This window comes from Callospermophilus lateralis, chromosome 5, assembly GCF_048772815.1.
Source record: "Callospermophilus lateralis isolate mCalLat2 chromosome 5, mCalLat2.hap1, whole genome shotgun sequence".
In the NCBI taxonomy this organism is placed as follows: Eukaryota; Metazoa; Chordata; class Mammalia; order Rodentia; family Sciuridae; genus Callospermophilus; species Callospermophilus lateralis.
The window spans coordinates 106,995,563-107,013,509 of NC_135309.1; the positions used below are offsets into that span (position 1 = coordinate 106,995,563).

At 38.4% G+C, this 17,947-nt stretch overlaps 1 protein-coding gene across 2 annotated transcripts in view; it reads right to left on the bottom strand.

Moving 5' to 3' along the window:
- Mrps27 (mitochondrial ribosomal protein S27) overlaps positions 1-17,947 on the bottom strand; it is a 92,046-nt gene that overhangs the window by 11,791 nt on the left and 62,308 nt on the right. For both annotated transcript variants that reach the window (XM_076856074.1, XM_076856075.1), the window contains exons 5-7: positions 7,116-7,230; positions 4,834-4,912; positions 2,890-3,005 (exon numbers count right to left, since the gene is read on the bottom strand). In XM_076856074.1, coding sequence (XP_076712189.1) covers positions 2,890-3,005; positions 4,834-4,912; positions 7,116-7,230 — 310 coding nt within the window. The remainder of the gene's footprint in view (positions 1-2,889; positions 3,006-4,833; positions 4,913-7,115; positions 7,231-17,947) is intronic.

A 17,947-nucleotide genomic window follows, 5' to 3' on the forward strand; every position in this document is an offset into this window, starting at 1 on the left:
AGCCATTATGAAGTCAAACAACAATAAGTGTTGGCGAGGATATGGGGAAAAGGGTACACTTGCACACTGCTGGTGGGACTGTAAATTGGTAAGGCCAATATGGAAAGCAGTATTGAGATTCCTGGGAAAGCTGGGAATGGAACCACCATTTGACCCAGCTATCGCCCTCCTCGGACTATTCCCTGAGGATCTTAAAAGAGCGTACTATAGGGATACTGCCACATCAATGATCATAGCAGCACAATTCACAATAGCTAGACTGTGGAACCAGCCTAGATGCCCTTCAATAGATGAATGGATAAAAAAAAATGTGGCATCTATACACAATGGAGTACTACGCAGCACTAAAAAATGATAAGATCATAGAATTTGCAGGGAAATGGATGGCATTAGAGCAGATTATGCTAAGCGAAGCTAGCCAATCCTTAAAAAACAAATGCCAAATGTCTTCTTTGATATAAAGAGAGCAACTAAGAACAGAACAGGGAGGAAGAGCATGAGTAAAAGATTAACATTAAACAAAGACGATTGGGGGGAGAGAGAGGGAAAGAGAAGGGAAAACATATGGAAATGGTAGGAGACCCTCAATGTTACACAAAATACATAGAAGAGGTTGTGAGGGGAAAGGGGGGAAACAAGGGAGAGAATTGAACAACAGCACAAGAGGTAGAGAGGGAAGATGGGAGGGGAGGGGAGGGGGGATAGTAGGGGATAGGAAAGGTAGCAGAATACAACAGTCACTAATATGCCATTATGTAAAAAGGTGAGTGTGTAACCGATGTGATTCTGCAATATATATTTGGGGTAAAAATGGGAGTTCATAACCCAAATGAGTCAAATGTATGAAAGATGATTTATCATGAGCTTTGTAATGTTTTGAACAACCAATAAAAAAAAAAAAAATCTGGTCTTGCCTGGTGCAGTGGTGCTCGCCTGTAATCACAGTGGCGTGAGAGGCTGAGACAGGAGGATCGTAAGTTCAAAGCCAGCCCCAGCAAAAAAGCGAGGTGCTAAGCAACTCAGTGAGACCCTGTCTCTAAATAAATACAATATAAAATAGGGCTGGGATGTGGCTTAGTGGTCGAGTGTCCTTGAGTTCAATCCCCAGTATCCAAAACCAAAAACAAACAAAAACTTTTTCTAAAGTTCCCTTGGAAAACATGGTGTTCATTCTGTCCAGATGACTCAGAAACTGAAGAGAAAATAACTGACCTCTGTGCCTCCCCTGCCTCCACATCTAGCTCCTCTCCTGTTATTTACCTCCCAAATATGTCCAGTGGACACTGACTCCATGGCCCTCTCATTGCTACATGACCATTATCTGTTGTTCAGTCTTGCATGGGAGTCTCTCAGCTGGCCTGACCATAGTCACCTTTGTCCTACTCTTACTCACAGTACAGACAGAAGGATCTTTTCAAACACAAATTTGATTATGTTACTTTCTGTGCTCAAAATTTTTCAATGGCTCCTCACTTTTTTTAGGATAAAAACAAAACGGCCCACCATGGCCTATGTCCTCCAACTCTATCTCACTGTGTCCTCCCTCCACTCCTTCATCTTCCTTCAGTCGCTTTCTTCTCACCATGTTCTTCCTGCCACAGGGCCTTGGAACATGTTATTTCCTCTTTTTGGACTGTTCTTTCCTTCCTCAGTGTTAATTCCCACTTATCCTTCACATGTTAACCCAAGAACTATCTCCTTAAGGAAACCCTTCCTAACCAATTTAAGTTTAAAATATAAAGAAAACTCCCTACAAGATAGGCCTTTCATAGGCTTCTTCATAGTGTTTATTATGGTCATATTTTTATATTTGCATGTTTGTTTTGTTTCATTTTGTTTTAAAATACTAGACTGGAAGCAGAAAATTTTTGCTCACCTTTGTATAACTGGTACTTGGTAATGTATGGAATGAATAGGTGCTCAATATATATTTAATGAATTAATAATGAATGGGGTGTATGTCATTCGCTGTGACACTCATCTAGATAAGATATAACATACCATCAATTCTTTACAATAGGAGTTGGACTAGATCACCTTTTCAGTTCCTACCCCCAACAAGATGTTTTGATGTTACATTCAATGTTAAGAGCAGACAGTAGAGCCACAGTGCCTGGCTTCATACTGGGTGGCTGCATCACCTACCAGCTGGGTGGTTACTCTATAACACCTCTATGGCCTAGTCTTCTTATCTGCATATAATGAAGATGAGAGGCACTAATACATTTAAAACACCAAGCACACAGTCTGGTGTGTAAAATAAGTACTACTTAAATACCAGTTATTGTTATTTCTATTGTTATTCTTAGGATAAGAACAAACAATGACTAAAACCCTAACTTAAGAGCAAAGACCAAAAGCTTGACATTCTGAACTTTCCAGAATACAACTGGCCTAGAACAACTTTAGAAAAATAGTGACACAGATCAAGTGGCATTTAATTCCTTAGGCTGTAGTCAAAGGTAGCTGCCCACCTGCTTCCTTGATAGTCCATGTCCAGCTCTTATCAATGACCCATTTCTGAATGTCTGAAGTCATTCTACATAGATTAAGTTTCCTACTATTCACAAGGGGCTATGGATGTAGCTAAGTGAAAGAGTGCTTGCCTGACATATAAGAGGCCCAAGGTTTGATCCCCAGCACTGCAAAAAACAAAACAAAAAATAAAAACAAAAAAATTCTAAAACAAACAAAAAAACCCAACCAAACCCTCCAAAACATTCAGTTCCATTTTGTTACAAACCAGTAACTAGAAGGTACAGAAATAAACACTCTTTTCTGATTGTGCAAGGTCACATCAGATACCTTTTCCTAGACTTCCTCTAGGTAAGAAACCACCATTTGCTCTTTCCTAAAGCTTTCGGTACCACTTTAGTGCAGATTACTTACACTGAAGTCTGTCTTCTTTTCCAGACAGTGGTATAAAACATACAGGGAGAGAAGCTGGGTGGAAGGCACTTCAAAGGCTTCTTGCATCATGATCTCAAAAACCACAGATAAAGCATCTGGGTAAGAAGATAAAAGTGAAAATTAGTTGTAGTAACATCACCAAATCTCTAACAATAAATACTCTTAAAAAGTGGAGAATAGAGCTGGGTGTGGGGGTGCATGCCTGTAATCCTAGCAACTGGGAAGGCTGAGGCAGGAAGGTCCCAAGTTGAAGGCCAGTGTTGGCAACATAGTGAGACTCTTAGCAAATCAGTGAGATCTTGTCTCAAAATTAAAATAATAAAAAAGGGCTGGGTATGCAGTGCCATGGCAAAGCACCCCTGGGAAAATAGGTCTTTCTCAAGCCTTTAACTTCTATTATACATACTGTATAATATGAAATCAGGTGCTACTGCATGAACATGTCCCAGGACACTGAATAAACCACTTCATTTCTCTTGGCTCCCAGTATCATCCTTTTAATGATAAAATGCTATTTGCCCGAAATGCTTTAAGAGATCTGTTGACAATCTACCAAGATTGTACATATGAAAATGCCTTGAAAATTGTGAGGCAGAATTAAATACTGAGGCATACAGAAAGGAGATGCATCTATTTTCAAGGTCACCCCTGACAAGCAGGGCAGAGAAGCTGGGCTCCTAGCACCCTTCTCTGCACTGGTACCTTTCCAGTGAGGCAGAAGCAGACAAATGCCAGAGGAAATCCCAAATCCCAAGTGTCATTTCAAAGACAACAGAAAACTGATGAGTATAAAAGGGGACAGTAAGATCCAGTTTTAAAAGACTTGAAAGAAGGGAAAGGAAAATGCTCATTCATAAATTATAAGCCCCTGAGTATAACATACAACATATTTGTTTTCACATGCAAGCTGGTCATAGGAGAGCAGGCCTTGAGCAATTCTTATTTTCCCTTGATATTCTACAACAGATAGAAGCTAAGAAAACCAGTTTCAAGTAATTTCCATTCCTCAGTTATTTGTTGTTAAAATACAGAATGCTAATATTGGTTTAAAATATAACGTCTGCACACATCACAAGTACAGTAACTATTTTCAACTGAGTTAATCTGTTATCAAAGTTAGCATGATTTGCAGCTGCTTCTGGCCAGCTGCACATTGTCAGGGTTCTAAAGGAGGCCATAGACATGAATATCTATATTCTTTTTGCAAATGGGGAAACTGAGATAGGCAGGCAAACCAGGAAGTCATCTAGTGTGAGTCTAGTAAAATAAGGACTTGGAAGAGATTTTCTTTTAAATAAACAAACTAATAATATTTTAGAACCCAAGGCCAAAAATCTGTTTAAAAAAAAAAAAAAATCCAAGTTCTGCCAACTGTTCCTTACAGAATTCAAAATTACACATGCATATTAAATCAAATTTACTTTATCCTTTATTTATATTCTGCATTTCTAAAAGCTTAGGTAATAAAATTAGATAAACCTGTATAATTAACATTTCTTCTGTAGTCATTTATGTATTTTATATTTCCTATCCCAGATGAGTGAGGATCCCAGCTACTTGGAAAGCTGAAGCAGGAGAATAGCAAGTTCAAGGTTAGCCTAGGCAATTTAGCAAGCCCTGTCACAAAAACAAAATTAAAAAAAAGAAGGCTTAGAAATGTAGCTCAGAGGTAGAATGCTCCTGGGTTCAATCTCCAGTACTGAAAAAATATATCTCCTATTCTAACAACCATTAAAAAAGGGGGACAATATTAAACTTTTTTGCTTAAATGACAATATTTACATGAAAATTTTCTGACTAAAAGAGTGATGTAAAGAGATGTCATTAAGAAACTAAAAAGTGGAAAGTGCCTGCATTTATATATTTCCCTTTAGAAGCTGAAAGCCCTATAATAAATAACTGAATCTGGGTTTGGTTTCCTACCTTTGTAATTTTCTTTCTTTATGAAAGAATCCATCAGTAAATTGAATGTAAAGTTATCTGGAAAAATTCCGTATTGAACCTGTAATATAAATGAAAATAAAGGTGAAAAAAAGCAAAACACATCCCAATTTAATGCAGTCTGTAATAAATGCCTATGTATTATTCAGGATAAAACATGTCACCATTAGCTTTAAACCCTATGACGATCATTTTACAGCATCTGCTGACAGTGAAACAGAAGCTGTGACTCATGAGGTTTGGTAATTAGAACTGTTGGTCAGGGTGAGAAAGTTGTGAGTGGGTGTCTGATGTAAGACAATTGATATGTGAGAAAGCTCAATTCTAACACCTTGCCATAGCTAAAAACAACATAAAAAGAAAAAATCAAATACCCCCCTAACTGGTTCAGTGATTTTTTTAAAGTATGAATAACAATGCATAAAATGGATTTTCAAGAGAAATATACATTGTGCAGCATATTCTGGTTCTTGGCCTGGTTTTTAAAGACCCAAGAAAAATGTTAGCAAATATTTGCTACTAACCAGCCTCCTGGGATATTGTACTTATAAGCAGCTGAGTATTTGAGAATCAGATAGACAGACACTTTAAGAATAAAATTCTAGGGATAATTGTGAACGCTTTGCCATCTACCTCAGAATTTTCTAGGAGTTCCTAAACCATACAGATTCCTAAGCCTCAGATCCACAGAATTTCTGGAACTGGGCACAGAAACCTGAAGCTTTAGTGAGCATCTTACATGATATTCATGTACACTCAAGTTTGACTACCACTGATCTAGATTGTAGTTGCATATTTATTTTACATTCTTACTTCAATAGGTTAACAATTCCCCCAACCCCCCTCTCCATTCTTCCCTACCAGAAATACCCGAGAAAGTTTTCCAACTATACTCACTGCCTTGGGAGGTACCGACCCCAGCCTTTTAAACCCTAACTGTGAAACACTGTGGAACTAACTTGCTGTCACTGGTAGACTGCACAGGACGTCTCAGGTGTGCTAAATGGAGAAATGTTTAAAAGTCACTGTTTTAAAGGTTGTAGTTCATGGGCAGGATCTGTATTTCTCAAAATACTCATCCAAATTAGCACTAATCCCTAGGCACAGAAAAATACCAAACTATCTTAGGATGATAAATCATTAAAGCTGAAAAAGACCTTATAAATCAACTGATTTGTAATTCTCAACCCTCATTATAAATTAAAATCAGCTGGAAACTTAAAAAATAAAAATATTTATGAGGGATGAACAGGCAGAGCACAGTGGATTTTTTAGGGCAAATTATCCAGCACAATGCTATAATGGTGGATATGTATCATTGAACATTTTGTCGATAATCAAAAAATGTATACATTAAGAATGAACCTTAGTGACTTTGTGTGATAATGATGTGTTTGTCAATGTAAGTTTGTCAGTTCTAATAGATGTACTGCTCTGGGGCAGAATTTTTTTAAAATCTTTTTTATCAAAGACTGGGGCAGAATGTTAATTATGTGGGAAGCTAAGTATATATGGGGACAGGAGACATATGGAAAATTTCTGTACTTTCTGCTTAATTTTCTGTAAACCTAAAATTGATCTAAACACTTATTTAAAAAACTAGTAACCATTAAAAACAAACAAACAAACAAACAAAAAAACCCATGCCAATGCCCAAGTCCCATTAAGAACAATTAAATTAGATTCTTGGGGGGCAGAGATAAGAACCTATACTTTTTAAAGATTCGTGGATGACACTAATGGGAAGGCAGAATAGGAAATCACTGATTTAATACAATTCGCTCAAATTAGAGTCGAAAAAACAAAGACCTAGATCCTCATCTCAGGCTTGAGGTCAGTAGTCAGAGAATGCAAAAACACAGGAGGAAATATCTAGGAGTACAGTCTTTAAAAATAGTATAAGATAAGTTTGAATACCTTTGAGATGACACACCAGCAAAACTGGTCATTTTCCCTTTATACTTTATCAAAAGGAGCTACGCTTAAGGGTAAAGAATGAAATGACCACCAGTACAGAGTTGTTCTGATTGAACTATCTTTCAACCTTTACCTGTCCTTTCTTGAGTCACTATGCTTGGAAAAGTATCAGCTACAGAAAATTTATTTATAATTTGTTTTGTTGATTACACTCAGCCCCATTTTGAAAAGGCATCTGAGGGGAGATAATTTATAAAAGTTATTTCTGGTACTATTCCTTGCTGTACTGTAACATGTCCAAACACCATATCCTCTTAACTCAGGAAATACTCCAGGAAACTACTCACCTTATTTACAAGGGTATACAAAGCTTTGTCTTCTGCACCATATTTTAGACACTGTCTAATCCAAGTGTGGATAGTCCAGTCTCTTAGGTACCAGCAGTTGGGACTATGTCGAAATCTAAATAAAGTACAAGAAAGAAAACTGGTGTCACCTCTTAAATGTCAGTATCAAAATACATCTTTCATCAGCAGGTCTTCTCTTAGATATTTACTCAGTGCACTCAATGTGACCAAAAGTTATATGTCAACAGATGATATAAATTTGAAGTTGAAACTCATTAATTATAAGTCTGAAGCAGGAAAGTGGAGGCAACATAATAAATAAGAATTTATAAAAAAATTTCATTCCTGCCAGGCGCAATGGCGCATACCTGTAATTCGAGCAGCTTGGAAGGCTGAGGCAGGGGATTGTGAGTTCAAAGCCAGCCTCAGCAAAATCGAGGCACTAAGTAACTTAATGAGACCCTGTGTCTAAATAAATACAAAATAGGGGTGGGGATGTGGCTTAGTGGGCAAGGCCCTGAGTTCAATACTTGGCATTAAAAAAAAAATCCTTATTTAGTACCCCTGCTTCAACATTTTAATATGATATTTACAAGACATTATTTAGAGAACATACTCTATTAACCATAGCAGTATGTAAATACAAAGGAGATGTGAAGTTGATGCTCATATTTTAAGTTTTAAAGCAGATGAGCACAAAAAAAGAAAAACAGAAATTTAGAGAAGAGGAGGAGAAAGAGGAAGAAGGAGAAGGAGGAGGAAAAGAAGGACAAGCCAATTTGAACTTTCATGTCCTCCATGATCCACAACCCACCATCTTCTTCACAACTCCATTCTAGCCCTTTGTTCTGTTTCTTCTTGCTTCCCCAGCTCCCTAGTGGTTCCACAAGTTCTAAACAGCTGAAGATGAGGTGTGCACCAGTCCAACAGTAAGATGAGGTATACCACAAAGGAATTGGGAATGCAGCCCTTGCCTCAGTGCACATACATTGCTAACATGTGGGTGAAGCTGCTTCTTGCTCCTCAGGCTCTATGGCAAAAAAATCAAGCTGGAGTAGAGCAAGGAATGTGAGGAGGCTGTATCCAGGGCTTTGTACTCACTCTTTTTGTTAATCTGTTTTGATTAGGATGGATTTTCCTATCTCATATCATGTCTTAAGTTCCCACATGGGCTTTTAACCATCAGGAAGTAGGGTGATCTCTGGGTTCCACAAAAATTAAAACTCTTTTCAAGTACTGGGACTGAACCCAGGGGCACTCATACAGTGAACTTCTTTCTTAGCCTTTTTAAAATTCTGAGATAGGGTCTTACTAAGTTGCCCACTTTGCCCTTGAGCTTGTGATCCTTTTGCCTCAGACTCCCAAGTAAGTAGGATTATGGTGTGTACCACCAGCCTGGCTCAAAATCTTTTTTAAAAAGAAGGAATGACCTAGCATTGAAGAGGCTCTAGGTTCAATTCCCAGTACAGACAAAAAAAAAGAAAAAAAGAAAAAAGAAACAAACTTGGAGCTAAAGTATTTTGTGCCATATCCAAGAGCTGAGGACACAGGCTAATACTAGCATTTTTAAGAGGCTGATTATTCAATCTGCCACACGCTCTTTCCTGCCATCTGCCACTGGGATAGTTTTGTTCTGAATAGGTGCCAAAGTAAAAGCTGAAAAAAAGGAGAGGAAGTGAGAACTAGTATTTAATTTAGGCTATTTATTAGTTCTCTGGTGAGATGTTTGGCAAAATAAGATCTGAAGATGTTTTACAGAATTATGATCATGTAGCCCTCCCCAGTTTTTCCTATTTCTTTTTTTAATATCTTAGTTTTGGCTGGAAAATGTCTCTTTCATTCTAATTTTTCTCTTTACAGTTTGGCTTGGTGGCACATGCTTTTAATTCCAGTGACTTGGGAGGCTGAGGCCAAGGCTTGAAAGTTTGAGGCTATCTGGGCAACTTAGTGAGACCTGTCTCAAAATAAAAAATAAAAGGGCTGAGTGTAGCTAAGTGTAGACCACCCCTGGGTTCAATCCCTAGCACCACAAAAACAAACAAGTGTATTGGCCAATGTAGTTTCTTTCATTTATTCTTTAACATTTTTGTGGTTCTGAGGATTAAACCCTGGGCCGTGTGCATGCTAGGCAAATGTTCTACCACCTAGCTACACTAGAGCCAACGTTTATTTTTAAAGGAAAAATGTCAAGTGCAATATCAGGTGCATGGCCCCTATGATAGTGATACTCCCTTGGTAAACTCCCTTGGTAATTAGGGAATCAATTGACTTGCTCCATGTGACTCGGGCCTCACAATTCTTGGTCCATAGATTTTCAGTGAATAAAAAAACAGCTTCAATCAACATTGGTATTAAATGCTATTATGTACTGATGATTCTGCTAACATCTATAGTATGTATAAGGAATAGTAAATGCCCCATATGAGGCCTCATTACAAAAAGAATGTACACATGCCAGGTGCAGTGGAACCCAGCTGCAATGCTAGCAACTCAGGAGGCCAAGGCAGAAGGATCACAAGTTCAAGGTCACCCTCAGAAATTTAGTGAGACCCTCAGAAACTTAGCAAGACCCTGTCTTTAAAAAAATAAAAAGGGTTGCTGGTAAAGTTCAGTGGTACAGTGCCCTGGGGCTCAATCCCTGGTACCAAAACAAAACAAAACAAAACCCATACACATGTATTTAACAATAATACAAGGTGGGGAGTAAAGTGCCAAAGACCAAGGGACCACTAGATGCTAAAGGATTTTTGTTATAATGATTATTAGATTTAATCTATTTTTCATTTTAAAACAAACCAAAATTAAAAATGCCAATTTTCTCCTTTACCCAAGTACTTTAGACCTAATCCTCATTTTCAACCTAACCTTCTGCCTTAGGATGTCTCAGTGACCAACACTTTTTGTTGCTGAACTTTAACGCAGACCTATGACTATTCGTGACTATATCCAACCAAAAACCTCTTATTCATGATCAGCAGGTTATTTTTAGACTTATAACAAAGATGACAGTGAGAACCTAGCTGTAGACCTTTAAAGCTCAAATGAAAATTTATTTAAAGCCATTCATTAACTTTCTAAGGTAATCTTCAACACATGGAAGAAGAGAAAATAATTTTCTTCTCAAGTCTTTTCTTCTCACACTTTATTCTTAGAAGTCTAAAAAGAAAGTTACTCATAATCATCTCTGTATAGTAGCCCTTGAAGAGGTGTCTCAGGATAGTTCAGGCATGGCTACCTGTATGACCTCTGCTCTCTAAGACCTAACAATCCATATGACAGCAAATGTTGAGGACGTTTTCAAGCAACTGCCAACAGTATGTCAAATTAGGAAATGAGTGGGGCTGGGGATGCAGCGTAGTGGTTGAGCACTCGCCTAGCATGTGCCAGGTTTCATCCCCACTACCACAAAAACAAACTCACTTCAAATCAGGAATAAGAATCAACATACACGTATTATGAAACATGCTGCCCAAAGTGCAATTCATGCATTTCCCAGTCAGGCAGCAAGTAAACTCTTCTCTAACCCCTAAGCAGTGTTAAAAAGAGAAATTAGGGAACTTATGTGAGTAGCTATATGGAACATAAACCAGAAAAACACTGGGCCAAGTAAGGGTTGAATTTTGGTTGATGAGTGTGGGAAAAATTCCAGGGTCAATAACTTCATAAGCAGTTCACATGGATAAATGTGGGCCCTTTTCTAACTCTCAGTTCTGCAAGAGGCAGGTAGACTCTGGATGGGGACTTGGCCTGGATCAATCTCTGGACTGCTGGCTGAGCACTCTTACTTTCAGCCAGGAGAAAGGCAATGAGAGAAGAACACAACTAACACATTGAGTTTCCAATTTGCCTGCAAACAGACTAGCTTTTGTTCTTGCCTGCTCCGACCACCAGCCTGGCAGATTACAGACGGCCACTGTAGGAGTCCCCTCTGTGCCCCATGCCATCAGCTGTTGGCTCACCTCGACAAAAGCTTTATTATTGCCTAGGACAGCAGACTGCCAAGACAGGCAAACCGTGAGTGTGGAAAAGATAAACAAACGTAACCTAAATAACCCCAATGATGTGTTCATGAAGGCAAGAGCCACTCTGAGTTTCCAGCTTATAAAATGTGAGTAAACTTAGAACAATCCTAAGGACCTGTGTATTTCTTGGAGGAAGGAAGACAGATGGAAGAAGTGCACGCCCCAGCTCTAGTTCTGGTTCTTAAAAATTGGTATCCATGGGAGAAGAGATCTCTCCCGAGAGTGAAGTAGGGTTTCCAGGTGAAGCCAAAGCTTGCCTAGGAGGCCCAATCATGGCCAACCAATGCCAGGAACTGAGAAGCTTCATCTCTTCCCAAATCAGGTCATATGTAGAGCTGTTCAGGGCACTGGCCTGCATTCTGTTTTCTGACGATTGATGCTGCCAGAAAGGCAGAAGTGCAGAATCATTGCCTGCAAAATGGACATGGGAGTGGAAGTTTTGGATATTTTAACATTTTCTCAGAAGAGAAGGGAGGTCATTAGAGGTCAAGAATGAAAAGAGGGGATGTAGCTCAGTGGTAGAGCACTTGCCTAGCATGTGTGAGGCCCTGGGTTTGATCACCACCACCACCACCAACACACACACACACACACACACACACACACACACACACACACCTGTCTAAAGAGTAAAAAGAAAAAATACTAGAAATTTGCTGTAATATTATAGAAAGGCTGGGTGTGAATGTCACAGGGGATTTCTTATTTGGGATCAAATTCACTGATTACTTTTTTTGAAGTAGGATATAGGGGCTGGGGATGTGGCTCAGTGGTAGAGCACCTGTTTAGCATGTGTGAGGCACTGGGTTCAATCCTTGACATGACATAAAATAAATAAAGGTATTGTATTCACATATAACTAAAACTATATTTTTTTAAAAAGTAGGTATAGCTGTTCTACTATGGGGTTCAAATGAAGGTTTATTACTGTTGAATGGCAAAAGTGGCAATGCTCATCTAGGATCACAAATAAAAATGCTCCAGGCTGAGCAGGCCTCATGTACAAATGCCAGACAGAGCCTGGAGCCCAGCAGCTTCACCATTTAGCTGCAACACTGCCTCTTCCACATGAGTGAGCAAGCTTTCCACACTGTTTATCTGATTATGACAGCCACCAAGCTTAGCCACACACATGCAGCTTTCCTTCTTCCCTAGTGAATTCTGTATCCTGTGGCAACAGGCTTTCCAGATGGGAACCTCAGTCACTGAGCTGGGTGTATACTGGGAAGGGAGAGGGGGTCAGGGTAGGAGGAAAGCAAGATTGCCAAGAAGAAAAGCAGCTGGCTCTAAAGCCTGTAGTGAGGACTGGGAACGCTATCAATGAAGCAAGTGTACAACTGTCAAAAGGGTTGAGTGCTTCTTTGAACCAAAGAGCGGAGTCATGTGACTAAACCAGAATCTAATTCAATCATTGCTACCCACTTTCTCCTTCTAAAAAGATAATTAAAAAGATAATGACTTTCTTTCTTTTCATCCTGTCAGAAATTCTGGTTTCAGAATTGTTAGTTTCAAAAGTAATAATTATTAGTAAGCCCCAACTAACCATCAGTATTATTGACTAAAATCTTTTTGCTGCTTTAAATCCCAGATTTATTCTCTCCCTCCACCCACTCTCTGGGTACTGGTCATTGAACCTAGAAGTGCATTAATACTGAGTTGCATCCCTAGTCCTTTTTATTTTGAGATCGGGTCTTATTAAGACGATGAGGCTGGCCTTGAACTTGTGATCCTCCTGCCTCAGCTTCCTGAGTTGTTGGGATTATAGGTGCATCACCACACTTGGCTCCAGATTCTTATAGAGGAATTTCAGTTAATTTTGATTTTCAACAAACATTTATTGAGCCTGCACTAAATAAATGTACCAAATGCCAGGACTACTTTTTGCCCCCCACAATCCACCAAAGGTCAATCAGTCTGGCCTTGAATCTTTTCAATTAATTTACTATCTACCTCACAATGTAGATAAAACTGTCTTTCTTTAAAAATATAGAGATACACCCACATATTGAAAATCCTTAAAATAAAACAAAAAAATGATCATAGAAAAATTTTATATATTTGCTTGTGTTTGGGGCTGAGCCAGGGCCTTGAACATCCCAGGCATACAACCTACTACTGAGTATACTCCAGTCACAAATATTTGTAAGTGGTGAAAATGCAGTAAATGACCAAATTTCATCTTTATATTATAGAAATCTAATATTTTTCATTTTTAAGGTCAGATTTACAGAAATACAATGGACATAAAATGACATGCATACTTTTCAGTCTTGTAGTTCTACATGTTTTAGCAAATGCATCCAGCTGAATGGCCACCACTATATCAAGACATGAGAAGAGTTCCAGCATTCTAAAAATTCTGTTGGTAGGTTTACAATCTATATTCTGGCATTTTTCCAAAAAAGAATTTGAAAAAAATTAAAACCCTGTTTTCAAGTAGTTTTGAGTTCTATATACAATCCTTAGACCTTCTGGTATCCCTGCCTGCCATTCTAAAAAGGATGATAAGTAAGTGGATTTTAAGTAGAGAAGAACACAGGCATAATATCCTGCAAATGCGAAGTGCTAAATGAATGCAGCAAAATAACACATTTTTTGAAATGAAGATGGATAAAAGAGGGACTTGTTAGATATCTGAATCTGAATTTGTCAGGCCCAGGGCTTAAAAATGAGGCCACTGGCATCTCACCTGGAAACACACTAGTGTGCTATGACATAGTAAAAACTACTCGAGGAGAAATACACCTAGTCCCCATGTCCTCCCATAGTACAGAACTCAATCACAAATGGGACACACATGGTCAAATCATTCTCTCTTCTGTTTTGTCAGATCTACCTTTCTCAATCCAGGAGACAAATACCTTATTCATGAAATGTGCACTTACCAAGTAGCCACCCTGTGGTAGGCACAGGGTTTTATATTCTATCCCTGGTGATCTATCAATTTCCTCTAACTCTAATCTAAAAAGACATCTCTCCTTTTCTGATACAGGAAAAAAATCACCCATAGTTGGACTCTCAGTCAGTCTCAGTTGCTCTTTCTCACTTCCAAGGTTTATGAAGGAGCCAGTCAGAATGAAGCTGGTTGCTTGTTGCCTGAGGCCTGGAACATGACTTTATCAGCCTTTAAAAGCCAAAGTATGTGGATAAACTGGGAAGAGTGTTTGTGGGGAGAATGGGAGAAGAAAGAAGTATTTACAGATTATTGAGATGCCTTCCTTGTGATGGTACTAAAAGCAGAAATGGCTGTCTTTGTGGCCACCAACTGACAGTTAGTGAAAGTGCACCCAGAAGCCCCTGCTGGGACTTCTCTGGTCACTCTGAAGATGCACACACACTGGCTCACGGTTAGGTTCTGGGCTAGGAACAGTCCCAGCAGGCTAAGGCTGGGCTAACAGGAGAGGGCCTTTGGCTAGGAACAGCAGGAAGTTGAGAAAAATTAGATCTTAGAACTAATCCTCTTTATAAAAGCATATGAAGTTTTCGGATTGCTTGATTTAGGCAGAGATAGGGAAATATTTTTGGTTTTGAGTAGGAAAAACTATGAGCCATGAATAAACTAGTTTCAAAAAGATATAGATATTTCTTGATGTCTACAAAGGCTCAGGCTAAAAACTCAAGAGTTTCTGTAAAATTATGAATCATGACTAAGACAGGAAAATAACATATATCTATTAATCATTAGTACATCTGACTAATTTTGAGGGAAGGGAAGTGAGAAAGGAAAACAAAGGAATAAAACAGAAATAAAATGCAGTATTTCTAAAGTATTCTAGGCTTAGTGAAGTTGTGAGGATTAGATCTGCCACAAGAGAAATGAGCAGGTAAAGAGCCTGGCCCAGGAGATGCAGCACTCGCATATAAAGCAGAGAAGCAAGCCACTTTGAGCAGATTTCTGTGTATTTGTGTGAGATTATGGATTTCTTTAGGGGTGTTTCTGAGGGAAGATAGGCTCAGCACTAATCTGGATTTCTTAAGAATAAGATTTTTTCTTTTAAATAAAAAGCATCTCAATGTTTTAAACATTCTGATTCTCTTATATATTAAAAAGTCAAATCTCTAAGAATTTTTTTGTTTATAGCAAAAGTAAGACTGGACATTGGACTTCCTTCCAGTTATACAACCCACAAGTTCAGAGCTAGTTTCTATTTTTGTAATGCTACTGACTCCCCTATTAAGCCTTTAAGCTCTTAAAAGGCAGGGGACATGTTTCCTATCATTTTGTGTCCTACATCTGTAAGTGCTTGATAATTTGGCAACGTTAAGATTTATAAATATCAATAATGTATACTGAAATTCATGAGTATTATTTATTTTTGAAATAGTAATCCACTTCCAGTTTTGAAGTATCATCCTGACTATAAAGCCAAAGCCAGGAGGAAATGCTGCCTGTTTTGTACAATGCAAGAGGAGACCAAAGATGATGGCAGAGGAAAGGGACAAAGATGTGGGGCTTGGTGTAGTCTAGAGTTCGGGTAATTTTGTTTGGCCTGTGTAGTATGTTTTCACACACAGTATATACACCAGGCCCCTGAAATCTCCTTCTAGCACTTAAATTTAATGATTCTAAAGAATAATGACCTTATATTCACTCATTTAAATACCAGCCAATAACAAGTTTCTATTAAACCAGCACAATGCAGCAATACAAATGAGTGAATAACAACTTGAAGACAAACAAGCTATCATTCATTTCATATCTGATTCTACTCCATTCCAGTAACCTCCATTCCCCTACCATGTGAATATCCTGCTACCTACTTCAGAAAGCCAACAGAGATTATTATGGGAATAGCAGAGCCTGTAAGCTGGCATCTAAAATTTTAATATGCAATGATACAATCAAAAAAAGGTAAACTCAAAGTCCCTCAAGTACATTTAATTATTATTTTTGAGGTACTGGGATGCTCTACCACTGTGCTATACCCCAGATCTTTTATTTTTTGAGACAAGGTCTCAAAAAGCAATGCCTCCACCTAATTAAGGACTAGAAATTAAGGACTATAAAAACTGTGAGTAAGAATAAACCCTTTTTCTTTATAAATTAATTACCTCAGGTATTTGTTATAGTAACAGAAAGTTGACTAACACGGTGACCCAGTGACCTATGCTCTGCTCCCAGTCCCCATTTGCTTTCTTGTGTTGCCCAATGGTTAAACAAAACAAAACAAAACAGAATGACTATATTTACTAGACAATTCCTCTAACGAACCAAACCCAAACTAGTATTTTAAAATGAAACTGACCAAATGTAAGCTTCATGTTGTAAAAAGGCTAAGGGCTGGTACTTTAACAATCATAAGAAAGAATGGTTATAAATTTTGAAGATGGGAGAGCTGTTTCTTTAGAAATAAGCCAAATACAAAGGTCTGAGTTCATCTGTTCTGGCTGGTGAATTTTCCATAAAATACCATGCCTCAGCAAAACAAAAGCTCTTAGGTTGGCCCAGAAAAAGGGAATGAACAATTTGAAAAACATCTTTTATTGCCTGAGAAGATTAAAACAATGTCTAAAAGTGCCAGGAGAGTTGCCTCAATGTGACTACAGGCAGCTTTCCAAAGTCCCTCTGCTTTTGTAAGTATGAGTCATAGGGAAAGAAGAGAGAGCTCCTTGGCAAAAAATACAGTCTTTCCCTCCCTTGTTCCAATCCTCCACCCTCACCCCTTTTATATTATAGGGGGGAAAAAAGAAAGAAAGAAAGAAAATAAAGAAAAAAAAAAGAAAGAGAAGAGGAGGAGGAGGAGGAGGAGGAGGAGGAGGAGGAGGAGGAGAAAAGGCTTTGGTGGGTAATAGTTAAACAGATTCTAGACAGGCTTAACTGAAGAAATTTGAACACCAGGGAGGCAAAATATCATTGCAGAAGAGTCTATTGTTTGCCATTGTGAGCCACAGACACAGGGAGGCATCTTCTGCATTCTAAAAAGAGCTGGGCTTATTGATCATATGTCAGACCATGGCTGCACTCTGTGGGAGGGGGAAGAAGAAATAAGCTACGAAAATACCTCTGCTTTCCTTGCTTCCTAAACATCATTAGCTCACTATGCTGGACAATTACACTGAGCAGGAAGGGGTGGGGCTTGTCCCTTGCGAGTGCATGTTAAGTGGAATTTCAAGCATGGCAGCATGGAGGCCTTCTGCCCTACAAGACTGCTACAACCCATGCAGCCCCAAGAACAGGTACAAGTTTCCTCTCATTAATTTCAGACAAAAATAAATAAATAAATAAGTAAAAAAAGCAGGGAAGCTTTTTTATTGTCTTTCTCTTTTTTTAAACATTGAATAACATCAAGAAAAAGCTGAACATTAAACTAGAGAAAGAATAGTTCTACTATAGACCCTACATGGAATGACTTCTTACAACAAAATGAAGCATCTGATGAGGGCAAAGCTGCTCTCTTCCACTTCCACTCATTTGTCAACCTACCAAATCAAGGCATCATTTATGCTGGGCACTAAGTGACAAAGATGAATAAATGTGTTCTTTGCCTGCTATGAAGCTGGATTTGCATTATTAAAAATCAAGCATTTTTTGGATTAGCTACAAGCTTCAAAGACTGTTTTGCAAGAATCATAAACAATTTTTAATTTATGCAACATTAAAAAAATCAGGTCAGTAGAAACATGAATCCAAATTTTCTTCTATCTATCTATCTATCTATCTATCTATCTATCTATGTATGTATGTATGTATGTGTGTGTGGGGGGGGGCGCTATATCTAAAATAAAGCTGGACTCTCCTCCTTTCACTTTCCAGAGGAGGAAAGTTGATGTCTGCCATTTTCATGCACGTTTTGAACCTGGGTTACTTTA